This window comes from Hemibagrus wyckioides, linkage group LG11, assembly GCF_019097595.1.
Source record: "Hemibagrus wyckioides isolate EC202008001 linkage group LG11, SWU_Hwy_1.0, whole genome shotgun sequence".
Taxonomy (NCBI): domain Eukaryota; kingdom Metazoa; phylum Chordata; class Actinopteri; order Siluriformes; family Bagridae; genus Hemibagrus; species Hemibagrus wyckioides.
In genome coordinates, this window is record NC_080720.1 from 20,160,091 (window position 1) to 20,182,954 (window position 22,864).

A 22,864-nucleotide genomic window follows, 5' to 3' on the forward strand; every position below is an offset into this window, starting at 1 on the left:
TAACTTCAAGCCAAATACAGTGGAATAGGGAACCTTATGAGTTTTTGACAGTTCTTGTGCTTGTCTTCTACAACAGTTGTTCTCGGCACACTAATATAACACTTCAGTGCCATTACACCGATCAGCCATTACATTATGACCTCATTGGTGAAGTGAATAACACTGATTTTCTCCTCATCATGGCACCTGTTAGTGGGTGGGATATATTAAGCAGCAAGTGAACATTTTGTCCTCAAAGTTGATGTGTTAGAAGCAGGAAAAATGGGCAAGTGTAAGGATTTGAGTGAGTTTGACAAGGACCAAATTGTGATGGCTAGACCACTGGATCAAAACAAGCATCTCCAAAACTGCAGCTCTTGTGGGGTGTTCCCGGTCTGCAGTGGTCAGTATCTATCAAAAGTGGTCCAAGGAGGGAACAGTGGTGAACTGGGGACAGGGTCATGGGCGGCCAAGGCTCATTGATGCACGTGGTTAGTGAAAGCTGGTCCGTGTGGTCCGATCCAACAGACGAGCTACTGTTGCGCAAATTGCTGAAGAAGTTAATGCTGGTTCTGATAGAAAGGTGTCAGAATTCACAGTGCATGATGGGTCAGGGCTGTTTTGGCAGCAAATGGGGGGACCAACACAATATTAGGCAGGTGGTCATAATGTTACTCTTATCGGTGTATGTAGTAAGGTTTAAAACACAGCCCTGCACTTGGATACAAGTAAAACAGATCAAAATAGCAGCGGCCATTCCGAAAACAGACTAAACAACTGAAGGAGTTGTTCACACGTGTTCTGTTCATCAGTGTTTTGTTGTGTACGGAAAATCCCACCATAGTAAAATGCAATGTCGCCATCTTATGGCTACATTCTGGGTATCCTGTATTCTATAATAGAACGATTTTTTGTAAGACTGTTTCTTTCTAGACTTTTTTGTGTTCTTGTTTTCCCCTGAAAATTTCACAAAAAATCATTCTCTCTTTGTTGATGTTGTATACTAAGTAAACGTTCCATATTCAGCCAACTGGTAATTTATGTCTATAAATATATATATATAACCAGTACATAATACTGGCTTAATAACCTAATGCAGTATCTAACAGAAAGACACAGTGATGGAGCTGTGTGTAGGTGGTTGAGAAACACTTCACAAGTTTTTCGGAGGAGTTTCTTCTAAAACAGGAAGTCGTGGCGCTCTTTGAAGAGCTCGCGCTCTGTGCGTGCACTCAGTCACACCCGCGCGTCCCCGACACATCTCTGTGTCTGTTGGTCACTACACCTGCGATAGGTTATAGTGTACTATCTGTAATTTTAGAACAATATCAATTGCGGAACTTTTCCTGTGATATCTTAATATCCGTTATAAATACGTGTAGGAGCATATCACCTAGTTTTGCTGGTTAAATAAAAAGACGGAAACTTTTCCCCAATGAATTTTAATGGTGAGAACAGTGCAGCCGGGTTCGCTGCCGGAATCGGCCACGAGGAACTGGACCTTCCTTTTCCTCTATTTCTTTGCGGCCAAACTGGAAATGACAATCCACATGATGACCAAGGTCAGTAAACGGATTTTTACTATTTACAAGTTAAAATCAGACATTGCATCAAATGGCTTTAGAGTTTGGAAGCTGTTTTTTTTTTCTTACTTTGTTTATGTTTGTATTCTATAGACTAACAGTGTAATCTTTTGTAATGAACTTTACTCCATTATCTGTATTATATCAGAATTATCAAGCCACTCTTTTACCCCCTTTTATTGTTATAATAAATATTAACGTGGAGAGTGCAAATATGGGTAAATTTAGAATTTAACCAAATATGTGCACACAGCAACACTCAGTTGGTCTGAAAATGTAAGCTTTTTTGTTTATTATTGAGAGATAATAATTTAATTATTGTTATTATTATTGAGAAATAATAATTTTTTATTTTTTTTTACCATAAAACTGAACAGAGCATGTGGCAAATTTGCACCTTAAAATGGCGCAATCATAGTTTGCCTGCTTCACCTCATAACAAATGACCTGGATTTTTCTCCTTTTCTTTTGCTCATTTTCTTAAGCAGATGAGCTCGATGCTCTGTCAAACCTCGATACTAATCCACCCTCATCCAACACTGACCAGGACCATCCTCAGTATAGTAATCTGTCCCTCTATCAGCCTTCCTATGATCCTCCACTGTCTGATGATGCCCTCAGCTGTCATCACCCTGATCTACGAGATCTCTGTCTCACACTTTCATCCCAGGCTAGCCCCCGCATCGAGATCACCTGCTCAGAGCTACACCACCAGCACCGGGAGCATGTCCAAACAGCACCTGTGGATATCATTCCCCGTCTAGTAGTGCCTCCGTATCAGAACCTGCTCTACAGGGAAAACATGAGCCCGGCAAGCAGCACTTCCTCAAGTTGGCACTCAGAGGTGTACTCACCCCAGCCATCACCCAGTGTTTCTCCCAGTGCTTCAGGAGGTGGAGGTTTAGCTGCAATGACCGTGGCTGAGTTGTGTCCGAGGCTCCAGGCCATCCATGCTTCCGGTTCACCACATACTTCTCCAAATACATCCCCACGGACCAGCATCACAGAGGAGACATTCCTGAACTGCAGGCCTTCATCTGCCTCCTCCTCACGGCCAGGTTCACGCTCCACTTCTCCTCAAGGAAAGCGCACTTATGAACAATACCAGAACCCTGCCCTGGTGGTCCCACGCTCCCGAAGCCCCTCTCCTCATGCATGGCGAGAGGAGTTGGTTGAGCCTTGTAGACCAACAGCTAACATTGATGAATTTGTAGACAGCGTCAACAGACACCTGGCTAAACCAGTGCCCACAAAGATTGGACGGACTAATCAGGAGCCTGCCGTGTTCCCCGAAGTAAAGAGGGAACCTGTAATGGAACCAGTATATGTCTTTCAACCACTAAGTTGGCCCAGTCAGGTGACCACAGCCATGTGCAGGTAAATCAACCAGTTATCCGAGTAAGTTAGACCATTACTGATTAAAAGAAGAATTACCATCAATACTTATGGTCTGGTAAAATGATTCAGAAAACTGATCCTTCATACTTGAATCAATTAATGTAATAAACGTGGCCATTTTTTAAAATCCCACTGACACCATTAGAAAATTCTTAAGCTGTAGAATGTTAGTTAGCTGTTTCCTGTTACTATAACATGATTTCTGAGATATACAAATGTGACTGTTTCTGTGTATTGGTTCTTAGCATGTCAATGCCATCCCTGCCTGCACTGGAGTGGCCGCTTCCCAGCAGCACAGAGCAGTATGAGCTGAATATAGAGGTTCAGCCCAGACAGCATCACAGAGCCCACTATGAAACTGAAGGCAGCAGAGGAGCTGTTAAAGCAGCATCAGGAGGACATCCTGTGGTTCAGGTACAGAGGGGGTGTGTTTTGTGGGTAGGAGTGAGTTTGACCTGTATAAGTAGGTGTACATGTGGGGGTTTAGAGTTGGCGTGAAGTTCTAGAGAAACTGTGTGAGAAGTGTGAGACTGAAGGATGAGAGAGAGCCGAGACTGGTGACATTATGCAATTTGGTAGCTAGACAGCAAAGAAAGGGAAAGTGTATTCTTTCTGTTGTTTATGCATTTATGCAAATTAAGCTGTTTTTTTTTCTTGTACTATAACAAAGCATGCTCTGTTTCCATATGACCTTCCCTCAGTTCATCCTCAATAATCTGTTCAATAAAATTTAGCAACTACACAGACTGTATATATATATATATATATATATATATATATATATATATATATATATAGAGAGAGAGAGAGAGAGAGAGAGAGAGAGAGATCTATACTTATTAATAATATTTAAACATGAATAAAAAAAGTGAATAGTAATGTAGTTTTTTTATTATGTAATGGTAGCATGATCTCACAATTTCTTTTTTTTCATTACTTATTTACTGTACTGGGAGGACAGCAAATGTTGTTACAGATTGTTACAGGGGCTATCACTGGTAAAAAGCCAGCTGAAGTTACAGAAACTAATGGAGTATGAAAATGTCAGAGCCACTCAGAAAAGCACTTGATTGTCTTAAAACTCCAGAGTGAAGAACAAACTATTGTTAACAAGAGAGTGCATGACGTTACACAAGCTAGCCTTAATATATCAAGTAATTCCAAAAAGTTTAGTACCAGATACTACACTAAAGTACGTTTAAAAGTTTTCCATTTACATAAGGAAGAGAATATTGCTCTGATTTCTAGAGTAACAATGTGTATATATAGACATAATAGTATATTTTTGAAAGCAATATCATTCATTTTAGGTTATGATATATGCCTTTCAGAACCCAAATCTCATGAACTTCAGTGTGAAATAACTCAAAAGATTGCTTTTGATGCTTTAAGATTGCTTCCTGCCATTGTAGAGCAGAGTAGCAGCACATGCGTTCCCTTCATTTCATTTGAGTATTCTTGTGAAGCTAAAAGAACAGAAATGCTTTAACACACACCATTTACTACTACAATTTAATTTCATACTTTAAATAATAATGATAATAATAATAATAATAATAATAATAATAATAATAGTAATAAAAATAAAATAATTAGAATATATAATATATTTAAATATAACTTTAAGAAATTATAGGACACATGAGCAGATAGCAACAGGCATCATACAAGTGGGTACCGCCAAATAATAAGGAAATGAATAATGCAAGTTAGCATTAAACAGCTAGCTGAGTGGCTATTATTATTATTATTGTTGTTGTTGTTGTTGTTGTTGTTGTTGTTGTTGTTCTTCTTCTTCTTCTTCTTCTTCTTCTTCTTCTTCTTCTTCTTCTTCTTCTTCTTCTTCTTCTTCTTCTTCTTCTTCTTCTTCTTCTTCTTATTATTTTTTTATTATAGTGTGTTCTATCACCAATGGAACTTCAGCTAACTTTGACCACTGACTACTTCTGTATCAATCAGTGAAATGACTGACAGCAGATCAGCCTGTATCCCAGACTGCAATGGATAAATCAGTATTTAAGAGCAATAGAAAAAAACAAGCATTCCAATCAGCAACTTTGTTACTGCATTAGAAAAATAGCTTAAAAATTATTATTTTTTTATGAATTATTTAATTCTATTTTAGTTTCACTAAAAGTGATCTGTAACAATGTATAACATCTATTACATTGATATGTAGACTTCTTTAATTGACTCGTTAATCGTTAATCTGTTTTGTAATCAATCATTCGATTATCTGAATTGCACAATAAAACATTTACCCAAACTGTTGTGGGTGTAGTTGCACGGATACAGTGGGCGAGAAGCTCTGGCACTGCAGGTCTTCATTGGAACGGCTGACGAGAGAGCCGTGAGGCCACATGCCTTTTACCAGGTCCACCGCATCACTGGCAAAACCGTCACCACCACCAGCCAAGAGAAAATGGTGAACGGAACCAAGGTTCTGGAGCTGCCGCTCGAACCCAAAGACAACATGCGGGCAGTGTGAGCAAACCGGTTCATTTTACAAAAGAAATTATGTTCAAATTAATTTTTCAAATTTTTATTTTTCTAAATTGCCATTTTTTGATCTTTTTGAAGAAAAAGAATTGATTTCTTACAGATTAATCTTGAAATTTGACTGGCTGTATCATTTGAGAGCCAGATCAGTACATCATATTTAATCTACTGAACTGTTTGTAATAAGAATTTTTAAATCTTACTATAATATGCAGTCTAAATAAACATCATCTTGTTACAGATACTTTATCGCTCAGTATCGTTTATATATGCATGTGTATCTTGTGTTTCACTCTCAGCGTGGACTGTGCTGGGATACTGAAGCTGAAAAATGCTGATATTGAGCTGCGGAAAGGTGAGACAGATGTGGGACGGAAGAACACACGTGTACGTCTGGTGTTTCGTATTCATGTGCCTCAGCCTGGAGGCCAGTGGATTTCTCTCCAAGTGGCCTCAAATCCCATAGAGTGCTGTAAGTATTTAAATCATAGCTTAATCTGCTGAAACAATAACAGGGCCTACTTTTTATTTTGACTTTCCTGTTGATTAAAGTTGATAACTTGATACTTAAAGGAGCTGTTTGTAAATTCAGAGTCTTGTTCTGCTCAAGAGGTGAATTAAAAATAGCATTGTAAACATTAACAGAACCACTGAGTCACGTGTAAATTAAAAATAGATAAAAACAGCTTTGTTTGGGTCATAAATAGAGACACTAGTATATCTCAGTTTTTCTGTGTTATCACTGAAATTATATGTTTTTAACAGGTCCTGAAAGCCATTTGAATGTTACAAACTGCTCCTTTAATAAGTGGAGGGCCAACAAAATCAAACAAACTTGGATTATCAAAAATTTCAGTTGCCTATGACATAAAATATATTTATTTATTTATTTATTTATTTGTTAAATCAGTTATCCTACTGAGTTCTCTTTACGCTTATTGTGGATTTTTATTTGCGAATTGATTCTAACCAGTAATTATGTTATCATGATTTTAATCAATGTACACAAAGAAATAACACATGGAAAACTGTATATTTTCCTTTTAATTGTCCTTAACATGAACATGTGATTTTTATGAGTTGTACAAATATAACATTTATTATGGAAACTATACCAATACTTTTATGTTGGAAAAGTATGCATAAGTATATTCTGTTTTACCGGAGATAAAAATTTATTGATTCGTTTTGATCCAGACAGATAAGTCTGTGATTTTTTGTTCGTTTGTTTTGTTTTATCTACCACTGTATAGCTCAGAGACCAAGCCGTGAAACTCCAGAGGTGAAGAGGCAGGATTTGGACCAATGCTCAGTCCTAGGTGGAATGCAGATGATCCTGACCGGTCAAAACTTCACCTCTGAGTCCAGGGTGCTGTTCAGTGAGACAACCCAAGGTGTGTATTTTGGTTAACAAGACAAATCCTCATTACTCATAAGTCATTAGTCATTGCAGGGTTGTTTAAATACTTCAGCCTCCAGGCCACTGTACTCTGCTGACAGGAAACATTAGCATGTAATTTGTTTTTGGAGGTGTATTGACTTGATTTGCAAATGAGGAGCCAGTCTGTGAGTTTGCATTGTGTACTGTAATCTGGTCTGGTCAGCACAGTTCTGGTGCACCCGAGTAAGAACGGGAAACAGATAACAAGCTTGCAAAACAGCAGCATGCACACGCACATGCACACCACAAGTCAGCTTGTCAGTGTTTATAGAGAAAGTTCAATTCACACACACTATAATTAAATCCATGCAATCAGATCTTACAGATGTAACCTCTTTTTAAATAAATGTTATGTTTGTTACTGATCAAACAGGTAAAAGTTTCTAGTTCCTCTTGCGCTGAATCTTTCCAAAACAGTCCTTGTGCTATGTTTAGACTTTTTTGTTTGTCTTTTTCTGAGGTAATTTCTCTCAGATTACGACCATCTATTCATTTTTGTTTTATATTCCTCAACAAATAATCTAAAAAGTGATTATAAGTAATAGGAATGTGAGTACACCACATTAGAAAACAGCTGGCCAGCTGTTATTTCAGACCACAATGTGACAGTGTGAGACAGTGTACTGACACATTGCAAACACACCATGAAGTTTTTACCCTACTGGTATATGTAGAGATATTTTCCATTGAGGTGTGCAGTGTGGAGCGAGCGGATGTGGTTAAGTTTGCAGCGATACAATCTACAAGCAGAGTCTTCTCTTTCCTTTCCTCTACTCAGAGTGCGTAGGCACACCAACAGAGGTGTGAGGGGAGGGCGTGCTTCACATACTGAACTTGAAAGGGACTCGCTGCTTACTTGCCTGTGCACCAGAGTCATGGAAACGATGCAGTGGGAGTTGAGTTTGTTGTGGTGCTGAACAAAAAAAAAACCCCCAAAAAATACACACACACACACACACAAAAAAACAACAACCACTGAACCTGGTTCTTGGTGTGAACGAAGTTCCAGAAAAGAGGCGTAGTTAATACCGGAGGAGAAGAAATGGAAATATTACAATAAAGCGCTCAGTTTTGTGAGTCATGTGTAGAAAGCGTGCTGTTGCTCTAAATTACTAAGCATTTTCAAAAGCTTTGATTATTTCTTCTAACAGAAGGCTTAGAGGTCTGGGAAAAGGAAGCTACAGTCAACAGAGAAAAAAGTCAAGCAGTAAGTATTTAAGCATCCTGTGCTGAATTGAATAACATATAGCCTAATTAATTAATTAATTAATTAATTAATTAATTTGGCTCTACAATGAGTCTGAATGGATATTTTGTCCCTCACAGAACATGCTGTATGTAGAAATTCCTCCATATCGAGACCCCAACATCTATCACCCAGTCAAAGTCAACTTCTATGTTCTGAACGGGAAGAGGAAGCCTAGTCAGCCACAACACTTCACCTACGTGCCTCTCCCAGGTGACTGCTTTTCTCTATGACCCAGTGTCCTCAAAACTCAACACACAGCACATGATTGCAACAAAAAAAAGCTATTCGTTTCAGTAAAAAACAATGTTTGCAATGTTTCGGGAAAACAGTTATCGTGGACTTGATTGTGGCAGATATATGCTCAGAATTTTTTTGAACGTCAGTACTGACATCCTAAACATCCTAAATGACCCTGCTAGGACATGTTTGCACTAGCACTGGAACATGTCCTGATGGAGATTGCACAGCACTTCTATAAGTTGCTCTTGATCCAATGGATCGTGCCTGCCGAATGCTGTAATTGTAATTGCTGTCATTATAAAAAATGGGTGAGCTTATAAGAAATGCTTTACTGACATGTGACGTTAGTTATGCTGTTCTAATCAAGTCTGATCTGCTCATCCCAGTGTACTGTGACTCAACACAGCGCCATTTTACTGATAATATCCAATCAGATTTTAGTGGTAGAAATAAGCAGTTTGCTGACACAACAAATGCGTTTCCTTTTATTATTTTTTTTCACGCACTTTTGTAGCCATTTGCTTAGAGTGTCAAACATAGAGATCACACACATATACACTATAGTAATTATATATTTCTTTCTAAGAAATATACAGTGTTTCAAGGCATACTTCACCAGAATACATTCTGCATTAACATGTTGTAGCCACACGGTTTTTTGAGAGTTCTTTGTTCTGATTTGTTACAGATAAACAAGTTCAGTCGGTTGTATTTAAGTATACGGTTGTAGTCTCTTATTTATACTGAAGTGGGGTGAATAGTAAGTAGAATGGTTGTAAGAATGAGGACAGGGCTTTAGATGGCCTCAAGAAAATACTGTTTTCGCCTTGTGTCTGGTTAAGAGGTTGTTTTGAGAGCATAAAGCTGGTAGCACTTTGTGGTAGATTTTCACCATTCAGACAACGTCACTACTCTGTATATGTTTTGATTTTGGTCATGCAACTTGCAGCTGGATGAGAATGTGTGCTTTGTTTTTATTAACGAGCCTTGTATTGTACAGCTAATTTTACACTTGTACCAATCCTAGTCCGTGAAATAATATTTTTCTATTCAAAGGTGTTGTATGTTCTGATTATCATTATCAACACTAAACCAGCCTAATAGTAAACCCATAATTTCTTCCAGTTACACAGATAAAGTCCGAGCCACTGGATGAGTATCAGTATGGGCAGCTTGCCTGCACTGTCTCTCAGGTCTTAGGTATCTCTCCACAATCGTGCCATCACCCTGCCCAGCTCACTACCAGCTGCTGTGCTATGCCAGGCCAGGTTGCCCAGAGGACCAACAGCCCTACCCCTTATCCACCTGCCTCGGAGTACCACAAGCTCCATCAGCCTTCAGCCCTCTACCAGAGCCAGGTGGAGGCCCTGAGCAGCAGCCCTGGTCACTACCAGCCTCCCCTGGATCACCCTGCATCTGGAGTGCAACCCATCTGCTCAGGTCAAGCACCAGCCATAGGGCCAAATCCAGGCTCTCATCTCACACCCAGCAGTTACCAACACATCATAGCTGGGCACAGCTACCAGGCTGGTGTCTCTGTGTTTCCAAGCCTGGATGCAGCCAATCAGAGAAGCTTTGGGCAGAGAGCAGCTCCTCCAGTGCAGAGCTACAACCAGCGGCAGCCTGTGGAGCATCAGAGAATTAGCAGTCCTGTAAGAGTCAAGCAGGAGAATCTGGATGAAATTTACCTGAATGATGGTGAGGAGGTTAAGTTGATTATTATGGTGGGTTTAGTGTAATGGCAAGGGGTAAAGTTCTATTCTAATAATAAAAAGTTTATGGGTTTAACTCCCAGAATGTTACTGCTAGCCTCAAATTGTTGCAAGGTTGTGATTAATTTGGTAGCAATGTTGTAGAGAACTAGTTACAAGACTAGTTCTATAATCAATATAATATTGATTATATTATTATGTTTTTTAAAATTCTGCTGTAACCTGTACACTATAAAAACAATACAATGACCTCTTAACTAAACAAATATTACCATAGCAGTTGATGGCTTGTGTATTGACCCTTCTTTCTATAGTATGTGCTACAGCTTAATGTATATTTCGGTGTAAGATGTGGCCTCCTTCTGCACAAAGTGGGTCAGTGCTTTAAATAGTTTCTGCCAAAGCTAGCTCAGTATTGAGTTTTTCCAGTGTAATGATTAAAGCAGGCATGAAGGGACTATTGATTTTGGGGGGTGGGGTGGAGGGTGTCAGCAAACCCCTAGTGAAAAAGTGACATTTTTTCTTCGTTCTTGGGGCTAATGGTTTACCATGGTCCAATTTTACATGATCACCCTGTTTAGATATATAGGCATGGCAAATTTATAAGATTATCTGCTGTTTTTGAAAATGTTGGTTGAAAAGCTACTCGTAATTATTATTTTGGGATTATATTTAGCAGTCTATGTAATGCAGACATACAGATTTGTACCGGCTGTCGTGGGAGTGGAAGTGTCAGCACTTTGCCTCTATTTAAAGCCCCATGGTACCTGTTACAGCCGGCCTTTTTTCTAAATTTAGACTGAAGAGGTAGAAAAGTTTCCAATTTTAGCCCACCATTATCTCTATTCAGCAACAGAACACAAAGCAAAGCAAAGCAAAGCGTCGGGTGGTTGCAGGGTGATAACCATGACTGTGACTCAGCGCTGCTCCCTGCTGAACGATTATTTTCTCTTGTAAAGCCTGTGTATCGCTGTGAAGCTAGTATTTTCACTTCCATTAAACAAAGGCGTGAACCCAGAATTGCATCCAGATATTCACGTGTTGTTTTTTTTTCTCTTATATTTTTTCAGTGAATGAAGTGATCAGAAACGATATGATTCATCATCCCCTTGATGACTAGATCTGAAATTCAGCAAGAGTCTTCTTCCAAGTGACAGACTTAACATCTGTACAACTCATCAGCATTCACATCTGCACACATTCTTTATGTCATATCAAGTTTTTATAGGGGTGGTGATAATAAACTATAATCATGATTGCTGATTGCACCTGCCATTGGATTTAATGTTATAACTGATCGGTGTTTAAATGAATAGCTGTAATTTTTCTCTGCCATATTAACTATTCCTATAGCTGCTAGCAACATTCATTTTCTAGACAGTTGTGTAAAACAGCACCTTTAGTTCTCAGGTATGCTTTACTCTGCTAGTATTGAAATGTAATGAACAGTATGAGGTACAAGCACTATAGAACTAATGCTAGCTACCGGTCAGGATCAGATGCTCGCCATGAGATTTCCTGCTGAATGTCTTGTATGTAATGCATCCTGGGTGTTGAGAGAAAATTGATGGACATAAAAAGAGGCAGTGATATGAAACTGAGGTGCAATACCATGCTACAGAATACTACAAACCATAACAAATAATACATGACAGTGCTCTTTTTTGTTAGCAGTTATTTTCTATAATTATGCCATTCAGTTTTAATGGATTATTATTATTATTATTTTTTTAATTTTACCCTGATATCTTATTTCATGCATGTTATTTCACTATGCTTAGGATGAGTGTCCATTTAATGAATATGTATTTATGATTGTACATTGAATACAAATAAAAGTTTCTATATTGTAGAAATACAAATCTGATCATTAATGTATTAACTCATTTGCTAACAATAACAAGAGGAGTATACGTCCAAATAACTGCCACCAAAGTAGAACCACCCTCATAACAAATCCAAAGTAATATATCTCAACACATAAAAGAGGTTCACATTGAGGAAAAGCATCTTAAACACCCCCTTTACCATAATTTCATCTTCCCTCTGAATATGTTTTAGAGGAATCTTGTGAGCAGTTCTGCTTCTTTTGCAGGAAGTCTCAGTGGTTTATGAAGCTGAGACCACACCGGCGCCTCTCTCTTGGTTTTACTTTGGTACAGCTCATTTACATGTTTTAAACATACAGTGAACTCCCTAGAAGAACCTTCTTTCTAAGAACGAAGGTCAAAGCAAGTATTCAGACATTAAAACCATCTGCAGGTCTGATAAGTTTATGGCCAGTTCTAGACTAGACACATCACATTTTGTATAAGTATAATGCACTTCCCTTTTAAATAAGCAAATAATCTACTAAGTAAATCCACATCTTGGTTAAAAACCAGCCAGTGGACTGTGGAATGAGTGAGTAAGCCACAGACAGAGGAGAGGAGGTCAATTTCTACTAGCCTTCAATAAGCTTTCAATGGGATTATGTAATTTAAAGTCCTACTGTTTTTTGAGTTATTGAAGGATTAAACCAATTCAGTTCAAGCAACCAGTTAAAACCAGATAATACTCAATAATAAATAATTTAATGTAACAGTAAAGAAACCACACCCCCCTGTGGAGTTCTGCAATGATCAGACAATAAGAAAGGTAACCAGTGTGGTCCAAAACAGTCCAGTTTATTAAACAGATACAACAGACTTACAAAAAAAATGAAGGTTTAAAATCTTTCAATACAAATGAAAGTTTTAATCACCAGCCTTATGATAGTAACCTGGTGAATAAATGACTGAGTTGTAGCTCTACTGCAGTAAATAAACCGAAAGCAGTTGCAGGATGGGTTTAGTGTTTAGTTTGATGAAAAGATGAAAAATTCTTTCAGTTGTGTTTTCGGTCATAAAACAGTACCAAACTTTCCATTTTGCTCACACACTCATTCTCAGACAGTCTCATCTTTTCTTCTTGCTCTCCTTTTTGAGTTTTTGACGAATTTGCTGTGCAGGTGGTTTGGGCTTTCTGCTCGTCTCAGAGGTTTTGGGTTCAGCTGGCTCTGAAGTCTCTTCCTGTAATCAAATGAGGACCACTTCAGTGCAAAATCACACTGGTCTAGACTTATCTTTCAAGCTGTACAGTAATATTAATAATAATAATTGACCAAAAATAGTTTTTAGTAGGTAACTGGACCAATCCATTATTTAGATTGAACAGATACAAATACAAACAGGGGGTGCACTATTCAATAGCTCAAAATAGGATACTGGTGTGTTAATATTTTGCAAAACATAAGCAGCACAATTCATGACACAATTCACAAAAAAATATGTGTGTACAAACAACAGTACATTTCTTGAGGGTTATAAGATTGAGGAACTCTCAGAGCCATATTAACAATGCTGCAATGTCTCTCATGACTCTCTGGGTGTTTGCTGGAGCAATCGTGTTTAGGATCCATTTTATTTAAAAATAAAATCCTTTGTACCTGTATTAAGACACCTTTTGTGATTTCACAAAAAAAGAGCCTAGTGACACATCTTGCAACTTTTAGAGCAGACATCAGGCTTTACACTACCAGCATGCTAAGCCTAGACTGATCTTCCCAATGACCAATCACTGATGAGCTATCTATCTTCCCAATGACCAATCACTGATGAGCTATCTATCTTCCCAATGACCAATCATTGATGAGCTATCTATCTTCCTAATAAACTAATCACTGATGAGTTAGCTATCTTCCCAATGACCAATCACTGATCAGCTATCTATCCTCCCAATGACCAATCACTGATGAGCATTCTCCCCAATCATCTGCAAGTTCTTCTTCATTTTAAACTTTCTTCTTGAACCTATATACAGTGAGTTAATTAATCAGTAACAGTTTCCTCCATCTCTATTACATCTCTTTTATTTAATTTCTTTAAAAAAAAAGTCCTTGTTCATGTACCATAATTTGTAATTCAATATGCAGATGAGTATGATGAATCAAAGAATATGGAAAATATGCATTTATTTAGCTGAGAGTTACTCTCCAATCAATAATTTGTACTGCTAAGACTAAGCAATAGTATGTTTAATGACTTTTAAGAGTGTAAGTGAACTTTGGTGTGTGTGTGTGTGACAGTAGCATTGCGATGCACTCCTGAGGTGTGTGTGTGTGTGTGTGTTACCTGTTCGTGGCTCTTGGAGGTGGGTATGATGATGGCTAAAATGCAGATGAGCTGGAATATTGCTCCAAGAAAGAGGCCATAGCGTAAAACACTCTCGAAAAATGTGGGTTCAGGAACTTCCGGTGGCGAGAGATCTAAATCTCCAGACATGGTGCTGATCTGTGCCTAAAAACAAACAACATATTTACACACACACACACACACACACTTCATAGTTCTACGCAATGTGATGGCAATATAGTACCACAACAGCCTACAACCAAGTACCCTCTCTTAAGCACCCTAACATACTACTTAGTACTCTACACTGTGGCTTTGGACGTGTCTGACCCACTTCATTGACGTTATCAACCCCTTTATACAGTCAGAAATAAAAGTACAATCTGCATATCAGCATGTAATAACTCATCATTGCTATCATTTTTCACACAAAAATCAAAGAAACAAAAAAAACACTTATTACTTACTCTCTAAATGAAATAATTCACATCCAAGACACCCCGTATACTGTGTTTATGGTTTAACATCCGGTGTCATGAAAATGGTTGACGCTGTGAAAAGTGACTGTCACCCAAACACGCATGCGCGGAACGTGTGCGCATGCGCATTGTTCAAACGAGTAATACAGAAAAGTTGCTATATTTGGATCAGATGATTTGGCTAGGTTCAGTAATAAGAGTCGACTCCTTTGGTTGGGTTTGCTGCTTCACACACACACACACACACACTAGTACAAGAAGAAGAAGAAAACAATACATAAACGAAACACAAATTCACGAAAGACAAATTAAACTGGACCAGACATCTAATGCCTTTAGACAATGATTTTCTGAACGGCGAATCACAATGAGTTTAAAATGTCAAAATAAAAATGGATAAAAAGAAAAAAAACAGTGGAAAAAGAGACAGTTTCTCTTAAGCGACATTGTAAAATGGCCAAGTACACTGGTGCTGAATTTGTGATTGATTTGGACCGGAAACACGACCTGTACTGCGCATGTGCGGAAAGGCGTCTATGACGATTTAGAGTACTGTTGTTATAATACTACTACTAATATTGTTGTTTCGCGCATGCGCAGAACAAATCGTGAGTACACAGGCTCATTTCTGCTAATAAATAACGAAAAGAAACCACAAGGCAGTTTATTTTTAACTAGTACCTTCCTCGAGTCAATTTGTTTTCAACCAACTGATAAAAGTAACATAAATGATGAATGAAAAATATTTTTGTAAGTTAAGAAAATGAACTATAATAGCCTTTCACCATAAAAGAGTTTCATTTAAAAAAAAAAGTTGACTGACTTCAACTCACTACGTACAATGCTTATGTGTGACAATTTTGAGGATAAACATCGCGAAGAAATCAACTTCAATGTCAAATGTTAACGCTGACAGAGTTACACATGGGCGGCTGAGTCTGCGAGAATCTCGCCTCAAAGGTTCACAGAGTCAAAAATTTTCAGTACACCGCCCCTTTGTTTCACTCTTGCTCTGCAGTCACACACTGAAGCATTTGTGCCATACAAGTAACACACCGCCCTCTGGTGTACAGGAGTGTATGTGCAGATAGCATGTATACCAGTATATTGTGTATTTAATTCGGGCTTACAAGTGAGTTTAATGATGATCTATTAATCCATCCTCAAACAACTCTGTGTATTCAGGTATGTATTTAAATCATAATGAAATCCTGTTTAAAATTCTGCAGTAAACATAATACACTATATTGGCAAAGGTTTTAAAGACATGGATGAGTGAGTTTGGTGTGGAGGAACTTGACTGGCCTGCCCTCAACCTGACAGAACACCTTTGGGATGAATTAGAGCGGAGACTGCGAGCCAGACCTTCTCATCCAACATCATTGCCTGACCTCACAAATGTGCTTCTAGAGGAATGGTCAAAAATTCCCATAAACACACTCCTAAACCTTGTGGAAAACCTTCCCAGAAGAGTTGAAGCTGTTATAGCTGCAAAGGGTGGACCGACATCATATTACATTCATGTGCATGTAAAGGCAGACATCACAATTTTCAAATGGCTCGCAGTCTCCGCTCTAATTCAACCCAAAGGTGTTCTATCAGGTTGAGGTCAGGACTCTGTAGTTCCTCCACACCAAACTCACTCATCTATGTCTTTATGGACCTTGCTTTGTGCACTGGTGTGCAGTCATGTTGGAACAGGAAGGGGTCATCCCCAAACTGTTTCCACAAAGTTCAGAGCATGAAATTGTCCAAAATGTCTTGGCATGCTGAAGCATTAAGAGTTCCTTTTACTGGAAATAAGAGGCCAAGCCCAACCCCTGAAAAACATCACCTGAATTCAGTGATTTGGAGGGGTGTCCCAAAACTTTTGGTAATAAAGTGTAGCTTAATTTCAAATGGTTATAATTCTTCACAGTGTGTAGACAAAACAATTTAAAACTATTTCACATTTTAGATTAGCATTCCTGTATTTGAAGCATTTCAATTCATTACTTTTCTTTTTCAGTGATCCAGTTAAATTAAATGGTTAAAATGATCATTTAAAAAGCATAAACACAATCTCATGTAGTAAACTTGGACCTCACAAATTTATATCTTGCAGATGAGGTGGTATTTCCAAAATGACAGCAATATTAGACATTAGATTACAGCAAACAAACAAGAAAATGTTATTTGAAGGCAGGTTTATGTTAGTCTTTACTCTGAAGAAAAGATGACCAAAACTGTAGGTTTTGATTTCAAGAGCAAATCCATCATGGCTGACAATGAAAATTCATCCCTAGGTGAACGTTTTACTTAAGAAATTGGGACTGTAGTCACTGGTTTGTTAAGTCATTAAGTGTAAGTGGTAACCTGCATTACAATAAAACTCAGAACATCAAATTTTCAATAAATTTTAAACTGTGCTGCAACCCTGAGTCTGATCGTGTTGGTAAGGGAGGATGTGGGTGGTTGTGACAGCAGTTATGACTGGAGCAATAAAAATATTTGGTACATCATGCAGTGCTGTGTAAAAAAAATGAATGTTATGGTTAATGATAAAAGTTCTTTTTCAGTGTGTCTCCTGCTTGTTTGTGTGTGTGTGTTTGTGTGTGTGTGTGTGTGTAGCATATAGTTTGAGCTGCTACAGAAATCATCTTTGTTAGAGCTTCATAGCTCTGAAGTTTGGTAACCAAAATAAATGACTGCTGGCTGCTCAGATATTCCTTGGCCAGTTGTGTGGCATTAATTACTGCACAAGACAGCTATCAAAACACAGAATTACTGAAGCCAAGACTGCAGGCATTAAAACCCCTGAAACAGGCAGGAAGTCTACCTACATTACTACATTACAGTCCTAACAGCACATCAGAAAATCTCACCAGTGTGTAAGGATGATAGTTTGGAGACTTAAAGTTGCTTAAATTGCGATATTTTATAAATTGAGAATAATTCACACAATATTTCTGTTAACATTGTTTATACTCTATTGTATTACATTATATTTTATTTAAATAACATTTACTCCACATCTACTATATTTTATTATGTGTTATTATTATTATGTGTGTTATATTTCAGTATGTTCTATGTTTATGATGTGTGTAAGTCCTTGGGTAGTTTGCTGTTGGTTGTTTTCCTCATTGCAGTATGGAACAAGGAACTAAGGAAAAAATATTCACTGCATCACATGTGTCAAATAAAGAACCTTAAACCCTGAATATACACTGCTCAGGCATAACATTATGACCACCTGCCTAATTTTGTGTTGGTCTCCTGTTTTGCTGTCAAAACAGTCCTGACCCATCAAAGCATGGACTCCACTAGATCCCTGAAGGTATGCTGTGGTATCTGGCACCAACATGTTAGCATCAGATCCTTTATGTCCTGTAAGCTGCGAGGTGGGGCCTTCTTGGGCCCTCCTTGGGCTCTACCTCGCAAGTTGCAGGACTTAAAGGACACTTACAGGACTTTAAGGATACTTTTGATAGATACTGCCCACTGCAGACCGGGAACACCCCACAAGAGCTGCAGTTTTGGAGATGCTCTGATCCAGTCATCTAGCCATCACAATTTGGCCCTTGTCAAACTCTCTTAAATCCTTACACTTGCCGATTTTTCCTGCTTCTAATGCATCAACTTTGGACAGAATGTTCAGTTTCTGCAACATCTTCACTACTTGATGTAAGTAGTGTAGGTAATGACTATGTATGCACTATATGTCCAGTTGTTTTTGGAAACCTGACTATTACACCCATATATCATGCTGAATGTCAAACTGCAGATTTATTCTCCCTTAATAATAACCTCAACCCTTCTGGAAAGGGTTTCATCTAGATTTTAAAGCATGGATGTGGAAAAATGTGTGTTCATTCAGCCTCAGGAGCATCATTGATGTCAAGTGAAGAGACCTGGTGTGCAGTCAGTGTTGCAGTTCATCCCAAAGGTGTTTAGTCAGGTTGAGGTCAGGGCTCTGTGCAGGACTCTCGAGTTCTTCCACTTCATCCTTCATTTATAGTTCCAGTGCAGACATGTTGAAATGCTAGAGCATACAAAGACATTCTATTCTTACCATTAATGTTGTGTACATTAACAGAAGCTCTGATGGCTTTATATGATTTTATACATTGTGCTGCTGACACATGATTGGCTAACTGGATAACTGCAAAAATGAGCAGGTGTACACATGTTCCTAATAAAGTGGACAGTGAATGTATAGCATTTGAGGAAGACCTACATATGGGTATGGTGGCCACAAACCTTTGTCTTTTAAATAAATAGTTTGTATTTAAATTAAATTGAGCTCCCAAAGACATAGGAGAAGCAGTGAGGAGTTCAGCCTTGGTTAGGAGTATCACCTAAAGCCTTCTGTGTGAAGCTCCTTCATTATGTTCAGGTTCATTAGATGCCTTGAATTCTTAAGCATACCTAATATTCGATGGCGGTGGCTTTTAGCTGCTGTTGCCACGGTCAGTTTTGTGCTCAGGTCTCCATCATTGAACATTTAATGGCTTCAGCAGGAAGGCTGTATGTTAATCTTCAATCTTTATGTTTAATCTATAATGAAATCAAAAATCAGACTGATGCTCATAAGTTGCTCAGAAGCTCCTGGTTACATAAATTCCACTGACTATATACAGCAATAGAAAAAAAAAGAGATTTATTCACAATATAATTAAATTGTTAATAATTTAAAATGGAGAAAATATTTGATTTCTTTAACACTTTTCTCAATCACTTTTCAGAATTCAATAGTGTTTCCATTATTAAAAAATGAAAGTTGGATATTTTGAAGCCTGATAAGACTTAGTGGTTGAACAGAGGATTTAAGACTGGTAAATGCCTCTATTCAGATTTTGTGTGATTGACTGATTTTTAAAAATAGTCTTTTATGTTATTGATTAAACTGATGGGGCAATGTTTTCTGCTTTTACAGAGACCTATAAGGGCATACTTTGGAGAGGAGTAGAGGAAAATCAGAAGAGGAAAACATATGAGAGTGTAATGAATAATTAATTGTAGTCACTTTAAAAGGATTTTTGTTGTTGCCTCATAAAAGGCCAACCGTTTCCCTTTCCCCTTTGGCAGAATCTGACATATTCTACCCCAATAAACCACATCTATTTTTTTGGTTCAGAATCCTGGTGACCAAGTATAATGTAGATGCTTAACAGTATTACTGCATTTTGATCAGAATTGAAGTCTACTATAGTATGCACAGTGAGATTAAAAACATGTCTCATGTAGTAATAACCTGCCAAAGATTTTCTGACTGAGTTAAAGCTGCTTTCACACTGGCACCTTTGCATTTACAAACAGTCTAATGGAATCAATTAGAACAATCTAATGGCACTATGAAAGCTAAATGTATAATGTATAGTCATCATAGCATGCCCAAAAGTAGGAGTATTTAGGAGTGACACTACACATAAACATATGCATACTTTAAAGCACATAACTATTTAATTTTAATCTGCTCTTCTACACCTTTTTGATATATATACATACATATATATATATATATATATATATATATATATATATATATATATATATATATATATATGGAGAGAGAGATAGATAGATAGATAGATAGATAGATGAGAGACTATTCATTTATCATGTTACCAAATTAACCTATATATTGAAAGCACCTATAATATAAGGAGCATAATATATACAGTTACATAATAATAATATATATATATATATATAAATATATAATATACAGCTTGTTATAATGGCTATATTGTTAGTTGTATGTAATTCTATAACTATATTTGAGTGTATATATATATATTTTTCCCTGAGGTGTAAATTTGTCATTGCTCACATCTACATTCACATTGTGATCCATTACAATGGAGGAAAAATGTTTTAATTGGATTTTTTTTTAAATGCTCTAAAACTGTATATAAAATTAATTCAGTAATTTGTTTTCTGCCCATATCAGATTGTATCACGTTGTATGAAGCTCAGTTTTAAACCTGCTGTAGAAGCTTAATTTACAGATGGACAGCCTCAAATCATTTCCAGAGTCAGACCTCAAATGAAATATTTCAAAGATTTTGGTAGCGAGAGAAAGAGTTAGAATCATATCTGAACTTAAAATTTGACTTAAAACTGACTTACCAGCACATTGAGGGAAAAAGGTTTTCCTGTGGTGCTGTGATGGGAATCTATATTCCTCCCACGCGGACAATTATATTCGGAAATCCTGAAATAGTTGTGCTCCTCTTTGACACTGACATATGTGTCCTTGGAGGACAATGAAATTGTGCAAGAAAAATGATTCAGAGCACATCGCATACTGTAGTCTGTCCAGTATTTTCCGCATCAGTGAAATTCTACAGAAAAGTGCTAATGCAACAAAAAATCTTGACGGTGCAGAAGGAAGGCATGAAATCGTTTTGGTGGCCTGGTGAATGAGGGTCGATGAGCAAAAATAACCACAGGGTTCATCTGTTCATGTGTCTGCCTCTGGAAAAAGATAAATAGCCCTCGGTTCAAGATTTAATTCATTACTGGCACAATGCTCAGAGAATTATTCAAATTCTTCTTTTGAATAGGATGTTCATTGAATGGACATAAAAAACTCAGACACATATTAAATATGTGCAGGAATTCTCTGCTCCTTAAATCTGCCAGTTTTGGCTGCATTTAACTCTTAAAGAACCTAGTTGGGGTCAAAGTCTTATACATCCCTCTTGCTGAATCTGCAAAATGTTAATAATTTGAAAGAAATAAGGTGGATCTAAGGAATTCCTTTCGAGAGAAAGAGAGAGAGTGTGTGCGATAGAGATGAGACTATCCATTTTTACCTTCCAAATTTACCAATTATATATTAAATCCATAAATAATACATAATAATAAATATATAATCCATAAATAATACATAATAATAAATATATAATACATAAATAATACATATAATTACACACAACTAATAATATATCTAACATAATATATGTGTATATGGTATATATTATTAGTTGTATGTAATTCTATAACTATATGTGAGTCTATATATCTTTTTTATGTTCTTCATGAGTCCCTTGTTTATCCTGTTTCTATTAAATTATTAAAATTATTTTAAATGATTAACTTATGACTTCGACTGTATGTAGGTTTTTGATCTGTATTTCTAGTGAACTTGAATTGCAATGAAAGCAGTGAAAATGTTTGTTTCTCTTTTTGCTTAATTGACTGCAGCTCATTCTGTGATGACAAAAAGTATGGCCATGATAATGAATTGGAAGACAAAAATATTCTAGTGTTACTATTATGAAACCATCATGGTTGAGCATTATCAGTCTTATCCAAGATAAAAAAAAATAATAAAATAAATTCCCGCCCATACAAACACAATCACTGAAAGGCAGCATCATAAGTGATTGTGATTTTTTTTTTTTCCAACTCAGTTTGTAATTATCTCATGTCACATCTGTATATCAGGCAGGTTAAACAGAACCGCTCTTTAGTTCAATCCAAAAACACAATTTTATGGTTCAGTTGTTTGTACCTTTATTGAAAGTGTACTTTGATTAGGAAATATTTACTTAGTCTGCTTGTTTCCAGCGTCGTCTCCAGCGACTGTAGAACAAAAATCTACAGAGAAAATAATCTACCTACTATTGCATTGTAAGTGTGTCTTCTCTGTCACGTCTGCTGTTATGGATGTTTCGTGATCTGGGAGTAAATAAATAAGCCACAGTATAATGAGTGTTTCACTGTATGGAATCGCTGCATGGATCTACAGTCTGGGTTATAAAAAATCAGCCCCAGCCTTTTGTTTCAACCCATTTGCTGTTTTCTTTTTCAAAACAAACTGCAGAACAGCCAAAGAGTGTGATCCCTGTCACTTTAACCTTAGCATGGTTGTTGGTGCCAGATGGGCATTTCAGAAACTGCTGCACTCCTGAGATTTCAACACTCACTTTTTGTTGTTGTTGTTTTTTTTTTACATTATTCTGTGTAAACTCTAGAGACTGTTGTGTGAAAAATCCCAGATCAGCAGTTTCTGAAATACTTAAATCATTCCATTTGGTATCAACTAGCATGTCACAGACATCACACTTTTCACCCATTCTGATGTTTGCAGACAGTTTTGCAGTGCTGCTGCAATGTGACTGGATATTTTCAATACAGCAT

The 22,864-nt window shown here is 37.3% G+C and overlaps 2 protein-coding genes across 2 annotated transcripts; one reads left to right on the forward strand and one right to left on the reverse strand.

Moving 5' to 3' along the window:
* Positions 1-1,195: 1,195 nt before the first annotated feature.
* LOC131361054 (nuclear factor of activated T-cells, cytoplasmic 2) lies at positions 1,196-11,906 on the forward strand. Its single transcript, XM_058401891.1, has 10 exons — positions 1,196-1,541; positions 2,051-2,939; positions 3,206-3,374; positions 5,242-5,444; positions 5,759-5,931; positions 6,713-6,853; positions 8,052-8,107; positions 8,227-8,359; positions 9,515-10,087; positions 11,172-11,906. Exons 1-10 carry the CDS (start codon positions 1,415-1,417, stop codon positions 11,219-11,221), a joined length of 2,514 nt encoding a protein of 837 aa, XP_058257874.1. The 5' UTR covers positions 1,196-1,414; the 3' UTR covers positions 11,222-11,906.
* An 842-nt stretch (positions 11,907-12,748) lies between these two features.
* On the reverse strand, positions 12,749-14,863 carry manbal (mannosidase beta like). Its single transcript, XM_058402216.1, has 3 exons — positions 14,720-14,863; positions 14,253-14,417; positions 12,749-13,151 (listed from the first exon to the last, which is right to left on the reverse strand). Exons 2-3 carry the CDS (start codon positions 14,400-14,402, stop codon positions 13,038-13,040), a joined length of 264 nt encoding a protein of 87 aa, XP_058258199.1. The 5' UTR covers positions 14,403-14,417; positions 14,720-14,863; the 3' UTR covers positions 12,749-13,037.
* Between the last annotated feature and the right edge of the window lie 8,001 nt (positions 14,864-22,864).

Bases quoted from the DNA above. Each gene is read 5' to 3' on its own strand.
- LOC131361054 (XM_058401891.1), top strand. From the start codon at position 1,415: ATGAATTTTAATGGTGAGAACAGTGCAGCCGGGTTCGCTGCCGGAATC. The intron at 1,542-2,050 runs GTCAGTAAACGG...TTTCTTAAGCAG, and splicing joins CAATCCACATGATGACCAAG to ATGAGCTCGATGCTCTGTCA. The intron at 5,445-5,758 runs GTGAGCAAACCG...TTTCACTCTCAG, and splicing joins AAAGACAACATGCGGGCAGT to CGTGGACTGTGCTGGGATAC.
- manbal (XM_058402216.1), bottom strand. From the start codon at position 14,402: ATGTCTGGAGATTTAGATCTCTCGCCACCGGAAGTTCCTGAACCCACA. The intron at 13,152-14,252 runs GTAACACACACA...ATTTGATTACAG, and splicing joins CCTCCAAGAGCCACGAACAG to GAAGAGACTTCAGAGCCAGC.